This window comes from Stomoxys calcitrans, chromosome 4 (genome assembly GCF_963082655.1).
Source record: "Stomoxys calcitrans chromosome 4, idStoCalc2.1, whole genome shotgun sequence".
Classification (NCBI taxonomy): Eukaryota; Metazoa; Arthropoda; class Insecta; order Diptera; family Muscidae; genus Stomoxys; species Stomoxys calcitrans.
Window position 1 is genome coordinate 25495622 of NC_081555.1, and position 26148 is coordinate 25521769.

The following is a 26148-nucleotide window of genomic DNA, read 5'->3' on the forward strand; positions in this document are numbered from 1 at the left end:
AACAGTACACTTTTTCAATTGCTACATCTCTTTTAGCTTTAAGAGTGGGATAGGATTCAAGCAATTTGAGTGTCGAATAATGCCTATCCTCAGGACTTACAATATTTCAGAATCGTATACCTTATTCTGAAGCCAAGTTTCAGTAAAAGCGATAATATGATAATCGGAATAAATGCTATCTGAGTAAAGAGGCTTAAAGTGAAGAGAGAGTGAAGAGTTTTGTATTAAACCCTCTAACATTTTGATATACTAGAGATATGTGATCAGCAGAAAATGAAAAATTCAGTTTTTTGCATTAATTTCAGAGTTAGAATTAGTTGGGAGGAAAACAACATCAGATCGAGGCGTCTCCTTGAAGATATGCACTCGGATAAATGCCTTAGCGGGCCAAAAATCAGGCTTTATAACGACTTCAACAATTTCTTCTGAAACATTGATTCGCCTTTCATGGTATTTAAATTTGTATACACTCAATTCGACATTAATGCCAATTTTTTATTTTATACGCTTTGTGCAGGGTTTACCTTTTTCTTTGTATCGTTTCTGCTGATTTGCACCTTACTGTGGTGCATACCTATTTCCCTTATATGGTAATCATCTATATGCTTTTTCTTAGTCTTCTTTTTCCCTTCTACCTTCTTCTGCGGCAAACACAACGTACTTAAGGTCTCCGTGTCATTTTTTAAATAGTTGAGCTGGCAACCTCTCGGCTCCTGGAAAAAACAGTTGGAAAAAATTACCTTGTCATATCCTAAGCACACTATTTGTATCTGTTACCAAATATCCTTTATATCTCTGCACGAGGATGTGTCTGCACCAAAGCCATTTTCTTCATGCATCTACTGAGTGCATTCTGGACATCCCCAGTAAAGCTGAGTATTCTGTTTAGTTTTTCGAGCGGAATGCTCTCAAACTTCATATAAAAAAACGTTGGCTGAAAATCGGCGGAAAAGTAGTACTATGTTTATAGTGATGGCAAAAAACTATTATATTGGCAACACTTGAAAAAAATATATAAAATAGAGAAAACAATAAGTGCAGGTAAAGGAACGTGTTTTGGTATGGAAACAAAAACATTTGATTACTGTCAAATTTTGCTCGCGAAAAAATTTCAAAATTTCAGCGGCTATTCCGAAAGCACAATAGAATACCAACCATAAAGGTCATTCAGAAAACATTAGTTAGCGAAATGCATCTCAGCAAGAGGCTTTATGTTATTGTAGCAGTGTGTTATACGCTGAGGCGGCAGCCCTTGCCGATGAAGAACTCCATCGGTTCAATCCGGTACGTACAACCGGCTACCATGGGATTGCAAGATGCTTTATATAATGCCATTGTGAATTCTTGATTTTAACCCATATTCACCTGTTGACTGCAATGAGATTTTTACAATTCCATATTGAAAAAAGAAAAAAATTGCATTTTATTTTCTTTACTCTTAATGTTCTTTGTTTTATTTATTTACATTTATTTCTTAATAATGCAAGAGGTTATTTTTTATAATTATATATAGTTATGATTACGCTTGTGTATATATATAATATTTTTCGTCTCTCTTTAAAGGGCTATTTTTTCTCATTTAATGCAATCTTGTTTCTGTTACGAGGTATGTGATTTTTAATGTTTTTTGTTTCGGTTTATTGAGATTTCTTTAAGGCTGTGGGTTGTTACTTTTGTGGGAAACAAAAAATATGAGAAAAATACCAATAAGTATTTCAATTAAGTTATTTTGCTTTTTGTCATAGTATTTTAAACAATAAATGACAATATAAAGTATTTTTATCTGCAAAGAAACATATATAATTTAAAAGTTTTAACTTAAAATTAACATGTTTTTGTTTTTAGATTTGTGTTGCACAAATTGTACTTTAAATTTTTTATGGGAATATTACAACTTAAGTAAATTATATGATAAATGCATTGTTTGACATACATACATACATAAATAATTAGTAAAAAATATCAGATTCTTAATGAAAGCAGTCCGTTTGTTGTAAAACTTAAAATATATAGAAAAAAAGTTTAAATGATATTGTATTTGGGTCTGTTTTAATTTTCCCAGTTCCTTACACCTTTAGAAACAAATTATTTACCAAAATAAATATTTTGGTATATTAACAAATCTTAGGCTTTATTTCATAACTCTTGTGAGTCCCTCATTGTTTCTAAAGGCGAAAGGCAAAGGGAGAACCAAGAACTAGCCCTTATTTGTTTTATTTCATTTTGAGTTCATCCTGTTTTGGTTGGTTAATCCATAAACAATTCAATGGCTTTTGTTTCATTTCGATAATTATATAAGTTTTGCTTATATTGCGTCTTTATTTTCTATGAGCATTAAATAATATGTACTCCTACATGACTTCTAAACTGAGTTTTCAATCTTCATTTTGTCCTTTTTCTTAATGTAGACTTTTTATAGAGCTTTATGAACTTAATGTAAATTATCATACATGAAGGAGCTTTTATTTTAATTAATTTTATGTGCATGAGTTTTTGTGTTTTTTTGCAAATCAAGAAGCACTATTAACATTCAACTGAACAAAGTTATGTATGAGTGTAATCAAATTAATATTTTTTGTATAGGAAACCTATGAAAACTGAAGCATTTGGTTTATGAGAAAAGAAAATATAGCGTTTTTAATTTTTTTTCTAATAATAGAATGTCATTCAAGATAACAGGACTTTGTTCAAGCTATCCATAATTAAATAAGCCGGCATGAAATTCCAGGAAAACATCCAGCGTTCATCACAAGATATATTTATACAGGCTAGGGTTCATGGTGAACTGAGTACAGAATTTATCAAATTTTTGCCGTTTAAAAAATTTCTAAAGGAGTTTGTTGGCAATAGCTTAAAATTTTCAATTGATTTGTTTTATTTTAGTATTGAGCTGAGTATTCAGTTCAGTTTTTCTAGCGAAATGCTGTCAACTCCATATAAAAAAAAGTCGGCGAAAGATTGGCTGAAAATCGGCGGAAAAGTAGTACTCTGTCTATAGTGAGGAAAAACGGCAAAGAAAAAACACTATAGTGGCAACACTTGAAACTACTGCCGGCATCATTTTAGTTTGTTTCAATGGTTCGTATTTCTTTATTTATTTGAGAAAAAATAGAGAAAATAATAAGTGCAGATAAAGAAACGTGTTTTGGTATGGAAACAAAAACATTTGATTTCTGTCAAATTTCGCTCGCGAAACAATTACAAATTGCAGCGGCTATTCCGAAAGCAGAATAGAATACCAACCCTTAGTCGTTTCTTATTATTTGTTGTTGCATGTTATAACTCACCGGCAGCAGCATTACCGTTGGTAAATTTCAAAAAAGTGTCACAAAAAATAACATTCGTTCGAAAATTAGCATAATTGTTCTTAAATGGTGGCACACTCTATGAAGGTGTAAAGTTCGGTACATGTCTTTCCCAATGGATGATTTCTATCACTATGGAGACTATGGCATGCATATTGAAAGACGTAACAGTACATCATACGAGTATGGACAAATTCAGCTAAATTAAACAAAAATTTTGTCTTCCGGGGCTCAAACATTAAATGGAAATAGAATTTAAGTGGAGGGACAGAAACAAAATTTCTAATCGGATTCTTTTTGACCGGTTTTTCTGACTTTCTAGCCACGGGAATTAAGAAGTCATCTTAAGATACATCAAACAGAATTGCATATGCAAATTTTGCCCATGAACAATCCACTGAAGGAACAGGGGCAAACTTCTCACATATCAATGAGTGCAGTCCGATACAAGTTTAAGCTCAGTGATAAGGGGCTTCCCTTTTATAGCCAAGTCCGAACGGCGTGCCGCAGTGCGACACCTCTTTGGAGAGAAGTTTTGCATGGTATAGTACCTCACAAATGTTGCCAGCATTCGGAGGGGAAAACCACCGCTGAAAATGTTTTTTCTGGTGGTCTCGCCAGGATTCGAACCCAGGCGTTCAGCGCCATGCTAGCTAACCTCTGCGATAAGGTGGCCTGTTTTGGATATAGCTGTCCTATAAACCGATCTTGGATCTTGACTTCTTGAGTCACTGGAGGGCGCAAGTCTTTGGCTGAAATTCTGCATGAGGTGTTTTGGTATCACTTCCAACAATTGTGGTAAGTGTCGTTCAAATAGGTCCATAACCAGATATAGCTGTTATATAAACCGATCTGGGGTCTTGACTTCTTCAGCCTCTATAGGGCGCAATTCTTATCCGATTTGGCTGAAATTTTGCATGAGGTGTTTTGTTATGACTCCCAACAACCATACCTGCGTCAAAACCTGGGGTCTTGACTTCTTCAGCGTCTATAGGGCGCAATCCTTATCTGATTTGGCTGAAATTTTAGGCTTTGTACATCATTTGATTTCTTGAGTCATTAGCGGGCGCAAGTCTTATCCGATTTGGCTGAAATTCTGCATGAGGTGTTTTATTATGACTTCCAACAACTGTGTTGAATATGGCTAACTGTCATATAAACCGATCTGGGGTCTTGACTTCTTCAGCCTCTATAGGGCGCATTTCTTACCCGATTTGGCACTAGAGAGCTCAATTCTTATCTGATTTGGCTGAACTTTTGCAAGAAGTGTTTTGTTATGACTTCCAACAATTGTGCCAAATATGTTTTTAATTGGTCAATAACCTGATATAGCTGCCATATAAGCCGATCGGGGTTCTTAACTTCTTGAGCATCTAGAGGTCGCAATTATTATCCGATCTGCCTGAAATTTTGTACAACGTCTTCTCTCATGAACTTCAACATACGTGTCAATTTAGTCTGAATCGGTCTATAGCCTGTTACAGCTTCCATATAAACCGATCTCCCTATTTTACTTTTTGAGCCCCTTAAGGGCGCAATTTTTATTCGAATTGGCTGAAAATTTAAACAACACCTACTATGATCTCCAACATTCAATTCAATTATGGTTAGAATCTAATGATAAATTGTTTGGAACTTATTTTCCTTTAAAATTACTTTTTTTTGAAAAGTTAAAAACTTTTTTAAAATTGGAAATTAGTAGTTTTCTTCTTATTATTAAAAAATATAGGTTAATCTACAAAAAATTCTTTTCTCTTAATTTACGAAGTTATCAAATTTAAATACTAATCATACTGACTTGGCTTAACGTAACTATATTTAATGTATGTATATAACTTTATGCAATATAGGGATAAATTAAAACTTACAACTAAGATATATAAAAAAATTATATATATGTCATAGTAAAATAACAATTATAAAACAAAAATGTTATGTTAATGTAACATCATACTGAATTAGGGGTTGCATATACAAAGGAACGGGTTTAGGCAGCAGGGAGGTAGCCCTTTAAACAAGCTTATGTACTCTATATATATATGGTAAATGAATTTTTAAACTTATCAGCAAGAATATCAATAGAATATGGCATTCATAAGGGTGTTGTGTTTATGGTTTTGTGTTTGTTGTTTGTTCTCTTTATCAATAGATAAAATAGACAAAAATAATTTAAAGTTCGTATTCTTGTATTCGAAATAAAGCAGGGTTTAACCAAGTTTTCAATGCGCTAGAGCACTTGTTTTAACTTTTCTGAGGTTTAAGTAAAAAATAAAGTGCCCGAGTTTAAGTACTTTATGTTATATTTTGAGGATATGATAGAAATGTCTACATTATATATTCCAAATGAAAATCTTGGGCCAAAGAAATATATTTTAATGGAATATTTAAACAGCCCTATTCTGAATAACAATTCCCTGGGAGTTTATTCCCTACACTCTTTTCGCCTATTCTGAATAACAATTTACTGGGAGTTTATAAACTAAACAATCTTCGAAAAAGGAAAATATCTCCCAGGGAGAAAGGAAAAGTAGCTATTCTGAATCGAAATTAAAGGGAGAATGAGACGATAAAACTTGGGAAAAATTCCCCCAATCAAATGAAAGGGAGCAAGTACATTAATTTTACATTTACTTGTTTTATAAAAAATGGCGCCAGTTCTTACTATTTACGAAAAATTTAAAATGTACGGAAATTATTTTTCACTTTTTCATCAAAATCATGTAGAAATTTTGTTAGGTTCTCCCGGTTTCAATATGTCATGTACCCACCATAGAAGATTTGCATAAGTTTTTCGGTTTTATTGACCAAATACGGGCATTTTAGAATTGGTATATGTATATACATAGGTTTCAAAATATGTGGTTCATATTTTAATATTCTTAGACCCATATGTATAAAGATGTCGCTAAGTGGCACTTTGTTCGGATTCGGATACGAAAAAGGGGTGCCTTATAATTTAGTTCAAAGTGGAATCGGGCGGCACTCAATGATATGCAAGAAGTCTTCTGCCTGTTCCTTAATGGAACAATGGGCAATTCTTCAAAAACACTTGACGCCAAATTTGGCAGTATTTACTCCACAGGAGTAGGAATAAACCCATAAGTCGCAACACTATGTCCGGCAGCCGTCCCAAACACCAAGAAAAGCGGCCGCCGCCCTGAAATCTTGATTAGATCTTCAAGTTCTAGCTCCATAAAAGTAGGATTTTTGATAAAGCGACGTATCATGCAGACAACCACAGCATTTATGACGACGAGTGAGAAGCAAACCTCTATACTTCACACTAAAGTATTCTGCCCAAGAACGATCCGGTAGATTCAGAAGTTAATCCTTTTGGCAAGAGAAAACGCCAACATGCAGAATGTATGCTCAATTCCCGGAACGGGCTAGCTGTAAGCACCACACAGGCCGATTTGTGTGGTGTTCATTGTAGTAGCTGCAACCGCAGTCGCGGACAATCATCGGTATCGAGTGGAGAGCCTTAGTGCGAGGTCAGGTGGCACCGGCTCTTGCACAAATACTGAGTGCCTATGATGCTCGTTATGAGAAGGTGAGTTAATGGCGCCTTTAAATAACCAATGGCCAACCTGTTTCCGCGGCGATCGGTCCTTTGGACCGGAACGAGCTTGCTCACCTACAGGAGCTTGACGAGGATCGCCACCTCCACATGAAAATGCGGCTACAACAACAACAACCAGAACCTTTGTGAATAAGTTCTGCTCGCAATGCTTTTGTTGGAAGATTTGGTAACGCAGGAACTGGAACTTCTTTTTAGATACTTAAGAAAAAGAATCTCCCCTTTCTAAGCATGCATAGTTAGTTGCCGAAGCAGATAAGGCAGTTTTTGAGCTTTATGCTAAGTCTACATGGCACATCTGATGTATGGTCATTGTAATAGTATTGGTGAAAACAAAGGTTTATTCGTCACATGTACACATAACCCTTAGTCATGGCTGAGAAATCAAAATCATTTGATTTTTTTTCGATGAATGACGTCTAACGATTAACGTTTACAAAGAAATGTGTAATCATTGACAGATATTAAAAAACACGTTCTGTGACAAATAAGGTTAAGAATCGATAAGTAAAGTATGAAAAATTGAATAAAATCAAAGAAAAGAAAAAATATATGTACCGTTTTAGGCAAAAGCTGTAATCAACACGTACACGCGATGAGTACGATCATGATGTACCATGTAAACTTTGTTTTAGAAGAAAGATCGAAATCATAAATGGGTTGCTATTCGAGTAAAGTTTCTAACAATGACCCTAAATCAGCGGAAGCTGCAATTTCATTTCAGAAACATTAGGAAAATAATTCCTTCTTTGTAAGCATGCAAGGATGGCTACTTGCGAAAGCAGATAAAACAGTTCTTCTTGGAGTATTCAAGAAAGTTATGAAAGCTTTGACCAAAAGATAATGTGGAGGAAACCCCTTTGAAACTTGCTGTTAAAAATTGAAGAAGAAGCATATAATACCAAAGCACTTAAAGAAGTTAACTTCGTTGGGTCTGGGAGTCACCATCAGTTCCCTTGTGACTCATGTCCACCGCCTATAATATAGTTGAAACATTTGCTAAGCCAGAAGGAGGTCAATGGAAATGGAATCTGTTTAACTGAAATATGAAATGAAGATCGATACTTCCATCTAAAGTCTAATAATGGATTTATTTGCAGCGAAAATGCCTATTATTAATGCGAAATCCGACGGACTTTATTCCTGGTCGGAACGCAAACAAAACATTGAAGCAGAGATGATTGGTGTCCATTTCGTGCCACTTCAATGAAACTTGTTCGCATTTTCATTGTCACAATTTTTTTTACAATACGTTTTGACAGTTGTTCAAGTAAAAAGTCGAAGACTTTAAAATGAAGTGAAGGAAAATATCTCGAAACTATGTTTTAAAAAATAAAAAAGAAGTAAACAAGGTCAAAGCGCTTACAGTAAATTATTTATATATGGGGTGGCAACCCCGCTCATTGGTGGTGATAAAATGGTTGACATCTGTTTGAATCTTTGAACGGCCAAGTCAACTCAGAAACGCATGCAAAGGCATGGCAGTTTTTTAAGCAGGTCTTCTTCTAAGCATGTATTCTTCTTTTTATGATATTAGAAAGTTGTCTCGAAATTCCTTGTTAGAAATTATAGGAGAAGCAGACAAGACTTAAATGCTTGGAAAAATTTACTTCTCTCGTTTTTGCTACAAAGTCTCTTTGCTTATACCTCCTCAATAAGAGGGTATGAAAACCATTCCCCTCTGTCTTACAACATTTTCCTTGCCAACTAGCTTCTTGGACCAACTTTCTTTGGGGAATAAGAGTAAAGAATACAGATAGAAAAGTATATACGACTGAATAGATCTTAAAGGCCAAACGAAACATTATATAACATATGAGAAATGTTTACAAATTTTTCTTTGAAGATATTTTAAAAAGTATAGCAAACTATGGCAATTAAAAATCGATTGAATTTCGAATAAATACTAATGTAGCTACCATTTTTTTTTTTGAAAACAAAAAGGCCAAACCATGAAATAAATATAGCCTCACCTAATGGCTATACGATGCGCCTTTATCATTACATCTATCGAGCAGAAGTAAGAAATGTTTAGTTCTATACAGTTAAAGCATCATCTTCATCGTTCTAATCAAATGTTTTCCTTTAGCCTTGAATATTATGAAAATTATTCTTGGTATTTTTACATGCATATGTGGCGTGTTAGTGTGCAATTAGTATGTATGTATATCTTAGTTTTAGAAACTCACAACATTTTCTTCTTAGCTCTAAAATGATTTCGGCAATTGTCGTTCTATTTCTAGTCCTTGTTTAGCTTAGAACAACTTTAGTCAGCTCGTTGGTTTCATACCAAACGCGGCGCTTCTTTCATTTTGTAACTGAGCAAATGATAGGCCGCCTCTTCGGAATACTGTGCAGAATTGGGACTATCCACTCGTTGCTGTTTCATTTGAGCCAAAGCTTGAGACATATGTGACATGGCCAAAGCTGCAGGATTGGGGGCAATGACACCACCTCCCATACCATTACCTCCTAATACATTATTGCTACCACCGAGAGCCATCATGGCTCCGGAACCATTGCCTGCCCCTGCTGCACTCGAAGATGCACCACGGCCCCGTTTGCGTTTGGGCAAAATGCCTTTGCGGGCCATATAGAAACGTATCGTTGACACGGGTATGTTGTACATGTTACTAACTGTTTGAAAAGTTTGACCCTTGGACACACACTTCGCCGCCTGCTCCAATGATTCCTCAGATCTGCGTATGCGTTTTAAGGAACTATTATGATCCATGGATACTTGCATCATAGAATTGTTGGCTGTCGAGTCGTGTTCCGAATCAGCCATAACACCAGCAAAACTATCATCCTCATCATGTGCCACATAATTATGATCATCCTCTATGGTAGAATCCATATGTTGTGTTGATATGTTTTGCGGGATTGGCGTTGACGTTGGTGTTGAATTTGCAACACTTTGTTGCTGCATAGTATTGTGTTGTTGGGAAGCTGCAGCATTTAGAGCATTATTGGCGTTTTGACAATTCTCATACTGTTCGTAGGCATTTGATGATGTTGGCTCATCGCTGGAGTCGTGGCGTTGAGCTGCAAAGTTAGCCGCTATCGCTGCGGGATTGGCCATTAGTGTATTTAAGGAAACTGGCGTTAACATGGGCTGCCCCTGGTTGGGGTTACCCGTTGCGGGTTCCTTTTTTATTACCACATTTTGCGGGTTTGTTTGTATTGTACTTGTGGCCGTGGTAGTTGTTGAGTTGGTTGCTGTATCCTCATCATTGCTATCGGCCGGTAGACCTGTTGATTGAGCCGAACTCGATCGTATGTTATTGGATTGTTGAGGCGCTTTACCCGTTAAAGCTTTCAATTGATTGAGATTTAGGGCAGCATCTGAACCATAAAGCCCTCGAATACGCAGTTGTTCGGCACAACGCAGCAATTGCGGCAGGCCAGCCTGTGTTACATTGACCTCCCCTTTGTACATAAAATCCACCAAGGCTTGAATTTCCCACAATTTTATTTCCGAGGGTAAAATAATAACGGGATGTTTGCAAGGATTTTCGGCCAAAATGCTTTCGAAATACGATGAGCAGGCAGCCAAGACCAGGCGATGACAGTGCACCTGATGGCCTTCACAAGCCAAAGTGACATCAACAAATCTCTGACCGGCCAAAAGTTGAGGGAATGCCGCTCCAATGCTACCCAAGTGGCTGTTCCAACGCACACAAAACTCCTGTCGATGTGAGGGTGACATTTTGCTTGTTCTCGTCATATGTTGTCAATAATGTTCTGTTTCTTTTCGTGCTTATATTTGTATGGGAAGCGTATGTTTGAATTAGTTTAGGCTGTAGTAGTATAAAAATTGGCGCTTCTTTATTACTCTCTTGAAGACTAGAAAAGGAAGTTAACCCTAGTTAAGGGTTGTCTATTGTATGGCGGAAGATTCGGTGATTTGCGGATGTCGTTGTTTTATCGTCGTCACCCTTTGGAAATTCTGTAAAAGGAAACATTAAATGGATTAGTTTATGGAAATAATTTTGCATAATTTTTAAAAATTGGGAATAATTCATTGCTCTTTCTAGGAAATAAAAAGTAAAAAGGCACTAAGTTCGGCCGGGCCGAACTTTGGATACCCACCACCTCGGATGTGTATCTAAACCCCCTTTCGTCACAATCCGGTGAAAATTGGATAACTTGTACACCCAAATTCGGCACGGACATTGAGTGGTCTAATAAATATATGTCACTGTTGAATTTTGTATTTAAAATTTCAACAAAATCGGGTAATAAATAAAGCTTTTATGAGCTTCAGACCCTTTATCGGCAGATGTGTATATGTGTGCTGTTATATGCACACATAAATATAGTCCGATCTGAACCATAGTTGGACCATAGTCAGATGTCGGGAAACCTTAATCGGCAGATCGGTCTATATAGCAGCTATAGCCAAATATGGTCCGATTTGGCCCGTTCAATAACTTAACAAGCGTACCCCAAAAAGACGTATCTGTGCCAAATTTCAGTTCAATATCTCAAGTTTTGAAGGCTGTAGAGAGATTTCAAAAGTCTGACGGACAGACACACGGACATCGTTAAATGGTCTAAGAATTTTACGACTATCCGAAATATATACACTTTGTAGGGTCGGAAATTAATATTTCGATGTGTTGCAAACGGAATGACTAAATGAAAATGTCCCCTATCCTACGGTAGTGAGTAGTATGCCCTAACAGTTTCTTTTTTTAAAAAAAAAGTAATCCTTTTAATTACCAATACTACCGCAATTTGATTTACAAAAGATTTTAACAAACTGAGGATGCCACCTTACACACACGCTTATAATGCTGAACACTTGTGCTCAAATCCTGGCAAGAATATTCAAAAAATTGTCAGCGGTGGTTTTCCCCTCCTAATGTTGGCGACATCTTTGAGGTACTATGCTATACTATATCGTTCAAACCCCAATTGTCCCAATGCTATATGACTATATTAAAGTAAGTTTTCTGGACAAATCCCAAGTATTTATTCAAAGATTTCAAATTGAAGGTCGAAAACCCAAAGTTGTAAAGTCATATAACTCTAATAAATTTCCGCGTGTCTAGGTTTTTTCTAACTTATGTATATAGAGGACAAAAAATAGAATTCTGATTTTGGAGTGGCTTTGAAATATTGTTTTCTCGATGTTCATTATTAAAATTTTTGTCTTTATAAGAGAGTAGCTTTAACATCTATGTATGGCCACCGTAGCGCAGAGGTTGGCATGTCCGCCTAGACGCTGAACGCCTGGTTTCGTATCCTGGCAGAAACATCAGAAAAATTTTCAGCGGTGTTTATCCCCTCCTAATGCTGGCGACATTTGTGAGGACTTTCCCATGTAAAAACTTCTCCCCAAAGAGGTGTCACTCTGCGGCACGCCGTCCGGACTCGGCTAAAAAAGGAGGTCCCTTATCATTGAGCTTAAAATTGAATCAGACAGCATTCATTTATTTGTCAGAAGTTTGTCCTAGTTCCTTAAAGGAATGTTCAAGGGCAAATTTGCAATATTTATATGGGTCATCTGATGACTTAAAATTGTATGTATTAAATAAAATCATATCAAATCTTTTCCAATTTCTAACATCTTTCAGTAACCATCATGCTTGAAGGGGATCGCTACTTCCACATGCAAATGTGGTTACAAGAACAATAGCAAATTCTTCTTCGTCCTTCTCAGTTTAATGGCCCCAAAAACTTAACCTATAAAAAAAGACAGAACTTCACAGGCGAAGTGAAGCAGAAAACATACTTTTATACTGTAAACAAGTATAACAGTTTGCGAAAGATTTGGTTTAGTTTTTTTGTGGGGTAGCCCTATTATGCCTAATATGCATTATTTCCTTTGCCGTGAAGGAAACTATGGCTTAATGCATGTATATAGGGTTTCGGCAGTCTTAGCAATCCAATATATGTATGTATCTTTCCTTCTTTTATTTCTTTTCATTTTGCTTTAAATTTGACGTTTTTAGTTTTTTCAGTAGCTGCTTGCTTTGAAGAAAAATAAAAAAATTAACGACACCTATAAGCTTGACATTTTCTGTCAAATTTTGAGAGAAATTAAATTCTTCTATTATTTCTATGCTGTATTATACTTCACTCATTTGGAATTTGTATTAAATAATCTTCAAATAGTTTTAAAAATTTTAATTTACCTATGCATCACAACAAAAGGTTGTTGAACATGATAAAATTACTGTCTCTATCTTCCCTACATTGACAGATGATGATGCCAATTTTTTTTGTTTGTTTTTTAACGCTAGTTTATTGAGGTCGAACCTGAAATTAGAGTTAGAAATTGCTCTTATATTCGAATTAAATGCCTACCCACCTATTTTTTGAGAATTGAAATTTCCCTTTGCCTTAATATTCTTTGAAGGAATTATTGAAGTTGTATGAGCATAGCATAGAATATATACTAATAAATAAGGTACGCCAAAATTTTAATTTTCAGTATAAATCTTAATTTACATTACTTTCGTTTTTTTTTTAATACGTTTCTATGGTTAATAATTACAATTTAGTTACTTATAGTAGCCCAATATGTATGCCTTGAAAAATATCAAATTTTACTCCGTCTTAAATTTTAAACAAATGACGCCAGGAAGACACAAAGCCGAGCACTAAAAGGTAATTTTAAAATATTTACAGCTGTGGCAAACAAGAGGCCAAGAAGAACAACAACAACCAAAAACCATAACAAAAAGAAAACACTCACACAGAGGCCAATAACACTGCACCAAGAAAATAGCTTAAACGACCAACAATTTTGAACACTGTACTTAATATAAATTTATAAAAAAAAGAACAACACAAGAAGACGCACACGAATATAGAAAAAAACAACCCACACATTTACAAAAGACTATGACACAGACTAACGCACACCTATATTAGCCATAGCAAACACAAGCACACACATAGACTATAAACTAAAAAAATAAAACAAAAAAAAAATAAAAAAACAAGAATCCTCCTCAGGAAGGCTACAAAAATACATTAAAGAATAGTAGTAGAGCTGCAGTTCTGCTGTTCATTGCTTTGAATAAACATTTCAGGAAACGACAACAACAGCAACAACAACAATTTCTCAATGGGGAGAAATATACAGGAATAATAATATAATAATACACGAGAGCGAGAGAAAGAGAGTGAGTTATACGGCAGTTGAACAGAAAATATTTATAAAAAGCATACAATTCAACATTAAAATCAAGTTAAAGGAGATGTACGTAGCAATTCCAATCTAATGTAATAAATAAAGACCAACCGAAGGATTGGGTTTTTCCAAGATATATAGAAAAATATATATCGCAGAAGATCGAAGTACTTAGAAATCAGTTCTTAGTTTGACTGGTGAAACAAACGTTCTGTTATAGCCAACTATGTACATAAGTAATACTCTCAATTTACTTCATATGATAAATGTTTTAATTTTTATAATAGCTATAAGTTACATCGTCTTTTAGTAAGCAGTTGGTCGCGGCTACAATGGCAACCACTTGGGGGATAGGCTTTCTTGATAAACCAAATAATATAATCATAATCACCCACAAAGGGCCGTTTATGATTTAGGGCTGGTTTATGATTTTGATTTGATTTTATTGATTACATGTAATTTGAAGCCATCAGATGGCCCATATAAACATAAATTACAAAATTACCTACATAGATATTAAAGCTACTCTCTTATAAATCTAAAAATTTAAATGAAGAACATCGAGAGTTAAATATTTAATAGCTACTCCTTCATATCTGGTTCGTATCCAATTTTCTGGATTAGGAACAAAATGTATGTTGTCGACTACAACGATATCTTAGGGAATAAAATGTTTTCATTCACCAAGTTAACGACTCAACGCACTGGTTCCATACTAGCGGAATTCTATTTCCAAGTTGGGAAATCCTATCGCAATCATCGGACGTAAACCTTACTAAAAACTTATGGGGCGTCAAAAAAAGGGAAGGTGTTTAAAATTTGTTAGTCACTTTCTTCGCTTTTTCAGTTATGTGAAATTCGCGAACCCTTTTTAGTTGTTAACGCTTTTTCATGTGGATGTGGCCGATCGCCACGGGAGCAGTGTGGCCATGGGTTATTTAAAGGCGCCAATAACCCGCCTTGTCATCATAGGCACTCAGTATTTGTACAAGAGCTGGTGCCGCCTGGCATCTCACTGAGACCCTCCGCTTGATACAGCTGATTATTCGCGACTGCCGCTGCAGCTACTCCTACTCCGTGGACGCGCCCGGTACCTCCCAGCTATGCTTCTCGTGGCAGCAATGAATACCACACAGATCGGACCGCAATGTTCCAACCTGTTTGGTCCTCACAGCTATGCCATACCGGGAATTAATTTTAGTGCTTGACAGTGGTGACCTGACCCCCCTAGACAAAATGTATGGTACAACAGTCAAGTCTGAAAGTCGGGTATTGAGCAATATAACGTGTGCGTACCGCTAGTTTGTAGCTGTGATCAGGTTATATTCTTGACATCATTCTCCTGCTGTTTCGATATAAAAGCTTTGTAATAGTCTACGTATGACGAAGTGCCAGTTCTACAGATATCCCCTTACATCACCCGGTCTTTTAAATGGTTAATCCTTGCAACTTGTCATTTCATTGAGAAAATACCACCTCCCTACCAACACCTCTTCATTGACCAATTGCATAATCTCTGAACGACAGAGTATATCAATCAAAAGAAAGACCATTGGAATGGCTTCAAAGAGTACACCAGCTGTCGTTTCAATGAATTACCACCATTCTTAGAAGTATGTGTTGCCAAAGTACCTCACAAATGACAAAGTACCTCACAAATGTCGATAGCATTAGGAGGGGATGACCACCGCTAAAATTTTTCAATGTTCTTACCAGGATTCGAACCCAGGCGCAATTTCATGCGCAACCTCCATGGCCTTAGTTTATATATACCAGCCGATCGAATAGGTGAGGCTCAATTTCCCGCACGCGCAATAGAACTCGCAGGCGTTGTCATAATCATACGTGCCAAGACGTCCCGCCATTGCATTTTGTGACAAGGTCAGAAGTACATAGAAACAAGGTCCTCAAGTCGCTGCCGGCAGCGCTTGAGGTGCTGACAAAGAAACCTTATTGAGAGAACCTCTAGATAAATCGGCGTTTCAAGCGGGTTTAGATAGTATTCACCTAGATAAGGTAGCAGCAGCTATGAACAGCTACCGAGTGAACACAATCCTTAGATATCGACCACCACTCATTGCATCTAGAGAAGTTAGCCTCCCTCGGCAAGCCAGAGTAGTTCGGGCTCAATTGTGTTCCAACAGATGCATACACAACACTGTTACAACAACAATACACGACACAAGTCACCTGTTTATCCATTCAGCCTTACTAACCGTCTTACAAACAGTTTATTCTTGACACACCCTACCCAAGTATCAGAGTTTCCAGATTTGAATCTACGTATAACAGAACCTAGCCAACGAATAATAGATTAAGATAAAATACACTGTTACAACAACAACTTGCATTATATAACATTATTTTATTTCAAAAAAAACTTTAAGAGAATCATTTACTTAAGACACTGGAGATAGGGATGGTCTATACACAGTGTTGTGATGTGGTTAATCAACTTAAATAACTATAATATTTGCACGAATTGGCTGAATAGACCACCGCTGATACAGGTATGGTGTACAAGCTTTTCTTCGATCAAGTTGTTTATATTCGGTAAACATAGCCTTTTAAGACAATTTGGAGAAATGAGTTGAAAAATGTTGGACTTAGGAATGGCAGGTTCGGCGTATTTTTTCAAATTGCAAATGAATTTTATTATTTTTGTTGTAGTTGCTACCAATTTGCTTGCCACCCTCTAAAATTAGTATGAAAAATATGTAATTAGCAATTATAATTTAATTTTATTTGTATATATACATATATACAAATGGATATATACACACATATAATTCTGCGCGCGTCCTTTTTCGCAAAAACTTGTCTTGTGCCAGTATGTGTGTGTGTGAATTTAATTTCTTTGTTCAATTGAAAATGTTTAAATATATACAAAACCGCATCGGCAAATAAAAGGAACATGAATTGAAGCAAGCAGCATACGAAGGGAATTGGTGGGCATTCTATTTCACACACATACTCACGGTTGCCAGATTGTTTCAAACAGATCCCCAAACTTTCAAACAAAATTTCCTGAAAAATCCCAAATAAAATTGTTTTTCCCCTAAGGAAAAATACTTATTATCCCGGCACGAGATAGCTGAGAGCACCACACAGGAAGCTTAGCTACGAGCCACCAGGCGCGTCCACAGGATGCGGATAGTGGAATTCTCCGTACGGAGTACCTGCAACGGCAGTCGCGGACAATCAGCGGTATTGAGCGGAGAGTCTCATTGAGAGGCCGGGTGGCACCGGCTCTTGCACAAATACTGAGTCGATATGACAAGGCGAGTTATTGGCGCCTAAAAATTACCAATGATCACCCTGTTCCCGCGGCGATCGGTCCTTTGAAACGGAACGAGCTTGCTCACCTATATGAGCTTGAGGAGAATCGCCACCTCCACATGAAAATGCTGCTACAAGAACAAAGAACAACATTTGTAAGGTACTATGCCATATGAGAAAATGGTATGGCAGCCATGTAAAAACTTCTGGCAAAAGAGGTGTTTCACTGCGAGCTAAATTTCCGTTGATGGCAATTGCGCCTTACAGGATTAAAGATGAAAAATCGAGAGTTTTATTCGATTTATTTGGGAGCTATTATATTATTATATTTAAGTTCATATATATCTATAATTATGTACAATATGCTTTCTATTAAATCACACCTAATTATGAAGCTATACTGATGAAATTTCCCCATCAAATCCCAGTTCCCCAAATGAGAAAAAATGTTCCCCAATCACGAAAAAATTCCCTGTTTGGGGAAATTTCTCCTAATCTGACAACACTGCCATGGTGCTCGTTCGCTCAGCTAAACTGTTCTCGCTGTTTGACAACCAAAGAGCAAAGAATCTCACAAATTTCTTGCAGGCTAACATTCTGAGAGAATAAACATTCTCCCCCAAAAAAACCGCAATAACAAAATGGGAAAATGAAACATGGCAAAAACAAACCAAACAAAAACAAAGGGCGACGAACATTCATGCATACATATGTACAATACGCCACTGCGAAAAACGGCGTACATTTATATATGCTATATGTATGTAAGTTTATAATTCGTCGCTCTTGTTCTTGTAATAAAGAGCATGAAAGACATGAAAAAAGCATAAAACTATAGAAAAAAATAACACCAACGCAGGAATCTTGGTCTACAGGAAGAACTAAAAAAAACTGGGGATAAAACTTCTTGCGGCACCAATTTGGCCGTTTTGTATGTAACTCAAATCATTCTACAAAATTAAAACTTATCACATTATTTAGCAACTCACCGTCATTTAAAAAACACAAGTACTATATACTTAATTCTATGCTCCTTATTGCAATATATATAATCTGTTTTTTCACAAGTGAACTATCCTTTTTGCACAATGGCTTTAGATATTTATAAATTATTTCAGTAATCTTTTAGAATTTCATATTGATTTTTCTATTTTCATATTATTCTTTTGCACCCATTAATTATTTAACTTCCACTCGCTTCAAGACGTCTTGCTCCTTTTTCGACCGTGTGACCGACCGTATACTTTGTTAAAAAATAATGTTTAATCTTCTTCGCCATCGCATCGCACAATCAAATGTTAATGTTTGCGCGTACTCATTTGGATGTGTGAGTAAGTTGGGTTTGTGTGTGTTTCGTTTAACGTTTTATTCCTCCTTTCATCCTTTTTGTTATTGTTTTTGTTCTTAAGATTTTTTTTGTATGTAACAAATGGCAACACTTGTTCAAGTGTTGTCAACTCTGTTTAAGGTTTTCGAAGACAAAATATATAAAGATAATGGATTTCAATTGCGATTTTTGAATGCCAGATGTCGCTACTAAAAATTGGTCCCTTTGCATTGTTGTTGTTGTATTAGTGTGCTGTGATTCATCCTTGCGGCTTCTGGGTTTTAATACAAAACCGCGTTTACACTACTCATTAAATCCGGATTTGAAGCTTTCGTCAGCTGATTTTATATAGGGAAAACATTATCAAGCTATTAAATCCAGATTTGAAAGAACAGTGTAAACGCGGTTTAAAGGATGTCCGGCGCTATCAGCTGTTAACAGCAAAGAGGATGAGAAGAAGTGATTTTCTGCTTAGTCTTCCCAATACCGGGAAAAAAATCGCGTTAAAGACACAACCTGTTCGATGTATTTTAAATGGATCCACATTGAGGGTTAAAACATTTTCGGGGGTTTCTCTTTTGATTCAGGCATTTTTTTTTGTATTTTTTCGTTTTTTTTTTTTAACTGAAAGTTGGAAAAACGAAATATTCTAAACAATTCAATCATGTTGTTTCTTTAACTTTTGTCACTTGTCATACCGAATTTCGCTCTAATCTCTCCTTTTTCACCCTCTTTACCTTTTTCACCAACTCTTCTTCTTTTACCTCTTTGTCTTTGATGTTGATTTGTTTTGTTTTGGTTTTTTGATAAACAGAGTTGCCAGTGTGGACATTAGTTCCCATTTTCAAAAAAAAAAAAAATAATTACTTAATTTTAGTTTTGCAGCTCTCATTTGCTAAAGGATTGCTAGTTATTATTTTTGAGGAGCTTCATTGTTTAGAGTTGTTGTGCATATAAAATGGCATAAATGTTCTCCACTTACCAAATTTTATCTATATGTAATACTATAAAATTTGGTGTACTTCTTGATAAATCCGACAACTTACCTGGAATCGTACTGGACAATAGTTTCTTTTCGCCGTAGTCTTCCGGCAAAAAATGCAAATTACAAATTACGTAACTGCATAAGGCTCTTTTTGGGTCTATATTCAAATTTTGACACCATTTGTTTTTTTATCACATTTCCTCCGGGAATTTATGGAGGTGCTTGGAATTTTTGCAATCAAAAATGCAACGTCGTGGCAGTGACATTTTTACAATTTTTCTTATTTATATTAAAACAATGTTCATACAATTTTTTTAATATGATGCATAAATTAATACAATTACAATTTTTTAAAACAAACTTTGCTTGCTACACGTTGCTTATTTACTCTTTGCCAGTTTTCATATTAAACGGCCACTATTAATCGCCATCATAGACTGCCATATTGAATAAAAGCTTCAACAAGTTAAAAACTTTTTCAAATTCCAATTTAAATTCTAATAACGGATATAGCCTATTTCGTTTTTGAAGGGAAATTTTTATGTTACCAGCGCCATCTTGAAAATTTCCCTACATAACGCCGCGGCGAAGAGAGTTTTGTGGTATCTCTGTACTGCTTGTCTCTGATAGTTTGTTTATATTTTACGTAAACATTCCTTTCATTGATAAAACAAAATGCGCCTGCGCAGGATTATCTGGAAACTTATTTTAATTATAGCCGCGTTTTTGATTGCCTTGGTGATAGTTTTAAACAACACGGAAAATACAACAAATTCTGATGAATTTTTAACAATATTGCGAAACACAAAAGAAGATGATGTCGTTGTTACGCCAGGTGAACCACCACCGAAGATGCATTTATTGGATGAAAGAAAACCTAAACCAGCTAAGGCACAGGAACGGCAGCTTTTAAATTTAACAAATTTCGAGTATATGGTGGACAACTATTCATGTGAAAATTATAAAAAGGAATTAATGGGTAATGTTTAATTGTATTAAGTTTACAGTTAAGAGCTGCATCTAGGGCCCCATATACCCACACAATGAGTTTCTTATTAAGTTCTTAGGCAAAAAATGTAACAAATGCCTTTAAAATCATTTCAACTTCGATTAGAGGGTTCTATTGGCTACCCAAATATAAGGACCGACAATTTAGTTATGAGAGATTTATTTAGGCCTGTTTAGCCAGAAGTCCAAAGGGATTATTTGTGTGAATTGAAGTATGCCGATGCTATGTCTCGTTCGTTTGTTGTTTCCGCAGGATATTTTACTTAGATTTGTCTAATCCACGTTAATTGGCGATCAGTGGGGACCGTGCAGCAAGAGGTTGTGCATAGGTTAGATAAAATAATCTGTCAATGCAAAGATTTGCGTATGGGCGTTGTACACTGACATTGAAGAAGCTTTTAACAATGTGAAACCCCCACACTTATTAAATATTTACAGTATCGAGTGGGTCGGCTCTTTAAAGATTCTATAAGTGCGGAAAATGACGTCGTCTGCAAGGCCTGTGGGAAAGTCGGGTTAATTACGATCCGGCAGATGCAGCTGCCTCAACTCTTAGAAAGTAAGGATTGATGCCAATGTGCAGGATGTGTGTCCCGATTGTGACCTGGCGCCACACGTCACCTGTTTAACTGCCCAGGCAGACTCACTCGTCTCAGAACCAGATTTCTCTGGAAGCACCCCACCTTAGTCGCAGAGTTCCTGGATCTGGATATTCAATAGAATCAAACAGAAGAAAGAAAAAACACAAAACACTGCTACAAAAATAACGACATTACCTATGCCGGCGATATCTCGGGTGGTTAATTGATTGTTGTTGTTATAGTTGTTGCTGATGTTGTTGAAGCAGTGTGTTGTACACTGAGGCGGCAACTCTTACCTATGAAAGATTCCATCGGGTTAATCCAGTACATACAACCGGCTGCCATGGGATTGTCACATATTTGTATGTGGATGCAGCTATTATCCTTAGGCCCCTTTAAGCGAGCAAGCTGGTTCTGGTCCATAGGATCTATCACCGCGGGAATTGATGTGAACTGTGATGACTTAACTCGCATCCTAACTCGCCTTGTTCTACCGAGCAACATAGGCACCCAGTTTTAAAGCAAGAGACCAAGGCCAACTTAGGCCACACACTTCATGGGATCTACCGCTTTGCTGTCGCTGGCTACAGATAGCTCAGTCATTGTGTCCGTTATGACTGGCCACAGTCTGATAGGTAAACATGCTAACAGACTGAAGGTTGCAAGTAACGACTTTTGCAGAAGCTGAGGACGTCGAGCAAGAGGCTAAATAAGACATGTTCTCATATCTTTGAGAACTTGTCTGATTTAGCAGATCTGAACATTCGTATGTTGTTAGGCTTTTCAAAGCTGTCAGGATGGCTTAACCGTAGGATCTAGAAGTCATCTTCCTTCTCCTGTTCCTGTGGTATCACAATGGAAGAGAAAACGTTTAATTGAGTTTGATGACAGACTACCACTTAAACTTAACCTAATCTTACCTAGGGCATAGATGTGAGGAATGGGGGTTGAAATTCGCAATCTATTGCCAACCTTACCCTACCTAAAATGCGACTACTGCTTAACGAAGTCTTAACTTTTTTGTCGTATCAGTTTCTATCATTCTTGCTATACTCAGGCAAATGTTAACCTTTTTTTTACAGTGTAATGATCCGGTTCATAAGCTGCCAAAACCATTCCTTTTTTGTCCTTAAAACCAGCTGTTTTTGCTTTATAAAAGCCACTGAGTTCGATCAATGCGTTTGCCAAAATGATTGACAAAATATTTTTGGTTTTGGGAATAGGCATGGCTGAGTTATTTAAATCCGCCTTGAGCAATAGGTTTATCTGTTTTTGATCTACTTTATTTCTCACAGTGTAAACATTTTTATATGAGTTTTCGCTTTCTCTTTTTCTTTCAGCCATAATAATTGTAACCTCCTATGTGGGCCACGATGAACTGCGATCGGCGCATAGAAATGCAATATCCCAAGCCAAACTGAGTGAAATGGGAATGCAGCGAGTTTTCCTATTGGCCACCATATCACGGAGAGAGCATTTTATAACACAATCGCAAATATTTAACGAGCAACAGCGTTTTGGCGATTTGTTACAAGGCAATTTTTTGGAGGCCTATCGAAATCTTTCCTACAAACACATTATGGGCCTCGAATGGGCAGCACGAAGGTGTTCCAAAGCAAAGTTCATTATAAAAATCGACGATGACATCGTCTATGATGTTTTTCATCTTAAGCGTTATTTGGAATCTTTGGAATTGGAAAATCATGAGTTGACCACCTCCAATGCTCTACTAGCCGGTTACATTTTGGACGAAAAACCCGTCATACGAAATGAGCAGAATAAATGGTATGTCAGTCCAGAGGAGTACAATTTCAATGTGTATCCCTCATATCTTTCGGGTTGGCTTTATGTGACAAATCCCAAAACCGCTTTACGTTTGGTCGATCAGGCCTATAACACGCCAATATTTTGGATCGATGATACTTGGGTGACTGGTATATTGCGAGAGCCCTTGCATATACCCTTGCAGCGTTTAAATTCCTGGTTTTCAGCCAATCCTGATTTTCTGCAGTGTTGCGTGCGTGATTTGAAGAAGGCCAATGCCATGGAATGTGAATTTTATGTTGGACCCAATGGGGGCGAAGCCAAGCTTTTAATTGAATTTCTGCATAATGTTGAGAAATGTTACTACGATGAATGTCTGAAGCGACCAAAAGAACAGAGCATCAAGAATACATGCGTGGGTGCAGTTAAACGGATTTTACCAGATCATGGCAATGCAGAAATCAAAATGGTTTCTCTGGGTAGATGATAGAAATTTGGACAGCTGGTCTGCAATGTTGGTGAAGGTGGCCCGATATAATACTAATCGTATATCGTAGTAGTAGTAATAAGTATTTTCTTTTTAGATTACTACATAAATTTTTTAAGAGTATTTTTAAAGGAGTTTTAAATACAAAAACAAAAGAATAACAAACGAAGAAAATTTGGAAAATTTCAAAACCTATGCTAAAAACCCATTTTTTAAATGAAAAGCTGAATTTGTAACCAAGAAAGTTCGAATTATAACTATGAAAGCTGTATTTGAACGCCATGCTCGATGCTAACCTTTGGGGTGGCAAGGGCTGACGCGGCAGCCCTCCCTGGTTACAATCGAGACATACATTTTGCACGTCGACAACAATCCTTGCTCTGTAGGTGTTGAGGTGGCTGCATCTGTCGGAACGTAATTGAGCCAGAACTACTCTGTTTTGCCGGGGGAGGTCAATTTATTCAGGAGCAAATGGGAGGCGGTCGTTCTTCAAGGACTCTTCTCAGGTCCCATTGTTTACACGGATAGATTTAATCTGGTTGAAGGCACCGGGGAATTAGAGAGATTTCTCGACTGAGTATCTTTCACGCTGAGGTTTATGCGATCCATAGGGCCTAGCATGTAATCCTGAGTCAGCAGTGGCGGCACTGTCAGACGGCGCCGAAGGCTTTGTTGACTTCCTATGAATTGGGGAGATATCTGTACTGATGCAGTGTCTTTCACGCTGGGGTTTATGCGATCCTCAGGATGTAATTATGGGTCAGCAGTGGCGGCACTGTCAGACGGTGCCGAAGGGGTCATATGAGGTTGTGCTGGGCCCCGGGCCATCCAAGGGTTGCGGGGAACGAGGTGTTTGGATGGATGTAAGGTATGGTGAATTCTAATTACGAGGAATGCGCGGACTTAGCGTGGGCTGGCGTTGCGGGTTGGCCAAGGAGCTGTGACCAAGGTTATTGGAAACGGATTGTTGGTGGGAGTCCTGGCCGGCCACTGCGATGTCAGATCAATGCTTTCGCGATTTGTTCGATACAGGAGGATTTCTGCAGTGTTGGTTTGGATGAGGAGAATTGCGAGACCGTCAAGCAACTGCTGTGTAAACGCCCCGCGATGGCGTGGAGAAGGCGTGGGAATATAAGTAAACACCTCATTTCTTCTCTAAGCTTTCTGCAATCATTGGACTCTTTTGTCATTTTAGACTTCTGGAGCCGCATAAGGCGTCTGACCGGGCGGATCTCTAGACGGTGAAACTTTTCGGTCTCTGCGCCGGCCTTTCGCTCCTTACTCTTTTTTGTCTTAAAGCGAATTACTCCCTCCCGAACTTCTATCTTTCTCTCTTATTTCTTCTCTATTTAAGGCGAAAACAAAAAACCATAGGTCTTTCCTCAGTTGCCAACCCCTTAACCTAACCTATTCTCTCCCTTTGTCTTCTTTTTTCTCTTCGGATGAAAAGGACCTAAGGTCTCCAAGTAAAAAGGCTACCAACCAATGTCTTAGACCATACTCCATTATAGCCTCCTCGTATTTTTATGACTTACTTAAAGGTTTCGGCTACAGGTCAATTAAAACAAAGTGTTTTAGGGTGTTGTTTCAACTTATTTCCGATATTTCGGTTGACTTCATCTAACAGTTTTCATAGGCTGTTTTTTAACAAAATACATCAAACATCAGTAACATTTCTAATAAAATGCAAGCGCACAGGCATTTCCAAATTTTGTCGCCAATACGACAAAACATACACATAGTATTTTCACAAGAAGAAATACATCCCGCCAAAAATATCAAACACTTTGAAAAAACACATTTTCAAAATTTCTCATACAACACAATACAAACACAAACAAATACATACACACAAAGAGAAACACAAACTCAACTAGAAGAGCTTTTAAAGGAAGATAACTTGAAACTTTACCTTGCTAGTGAAAAAAGTCTTTATGAAAGTCAAATCGACGAAAACAAAATCACAGATAAAAAAACTGCAAGCATTAAGACAACAACAGGACAAGGGAACTCAACATTGTTATCAACGAAGAGTGGTTTGAGAACACAACATCGAGAGAGATACCGAGAAACATACAGTGGTAGCTTTCTCTCGCATGCCCTCCCACACACAGACACCAACTTTCCATTACTAAAAATTATAGCGGAGGGTGAGAAGTGTATACAGATTGTTGAGAGCAGAGAAGATCAAGAGATGGCAAGTACCAAACTGACTACATAAATTGGCGACCATTTGCGAAAACCGAAAATGAGCAATAGAGACAAATATGTAGCAGACACAGTGGTACAGGCAAGAAAATATTTGAAACAGAATAAGGATATACTTATTTTAAGTGCTGACAGAGAAGGAAAAATTGTAGCGATGGACAAACTTGACTACGAAACAAAAATGAAAAAAAAAAAAATAGAGACAAATATGTAGCAGACACAGTGGTACAGGCAGACCTTGGCTATATAGGACACAAATGAAAGGTATTTGCAAGTAGAATACGAATTTTGACAAAATTTTCTATAGAAATGACATTTCTACAAAATTTTCTATAGAAATGAAATTTTGACAAAATTTTCTATTGAAATAAAATTTTGACTAAATTTTCCATAGAAATAAAATTTTGCCAAATTTTCTATACAAATAAAATTTCGACAAAATTTTCTATAGAAATGAAATTTTGACAATTTTTTTTTATT

At 36.8% G+C, this 26148-nt stretch overlaps 2 protein-coding genes across 3 annotated transcripts; one reads left to right on the forward strand and one right to left on the reverse strand.

Annotated features, from left to right (window-relative positions):
* Positions 1–7913: 7913 nt before the first annotated feature.
* On the reverse strand, positions 7914–18573 carry LOC106082923 (sex determination protein fruitless). Of its 2 annotated transcripts, XM_013245680.2 has the most exons (3): positions 13589–13675; positions 13388–13493; positions 7914–10831 (listed from the first exon to the last, which is right to left on the reverse strand). In XM_013245680.2, exon 3 carries the CDS (start codon positions 10607–10609, stop codon positions 9167–9169), a length of 1443 nt encoding a protein of 480 aa, XP_013101134.2. In that variant the 5' UTR covers positions 10610–10831; positions 13388–13493; positions 13589–13675; the 3' UTR covers positions 7914–9166. The 2 variants fall into 2 exon arrangements, with proteins under 2 accessions (XP_013101134.2, XP_013101133.2); XM_013245679.2 differs by lacking the exons at positions 13388–13493; positions 13589–13675 and adding an exon at positions 18298–18573.
* A 1699-nt stretch (positions 18574–20272) lies between these two features.
* On the forward strand, positions 20273–23620 carry LOC106082924 (beta-1,3-galactosyltransferase brn). Its single transcript, XM_013245682.2, has 2 exons — positions 20273–20599; positions 22550–23620. The coding sequence occupies exons 1-2, from the start codon at positions 20296–20298 to the stop codon at positions 23458–23460; spliced, it is 1215 nt and encodes a 404-aa protein (XP_013101136.2). The 5' UTR covers positions 20273–20295; the 3' UTR covers positions 23461–23620.
* Positions 23621–26148: the final 2528 nt, after the last annotated feature.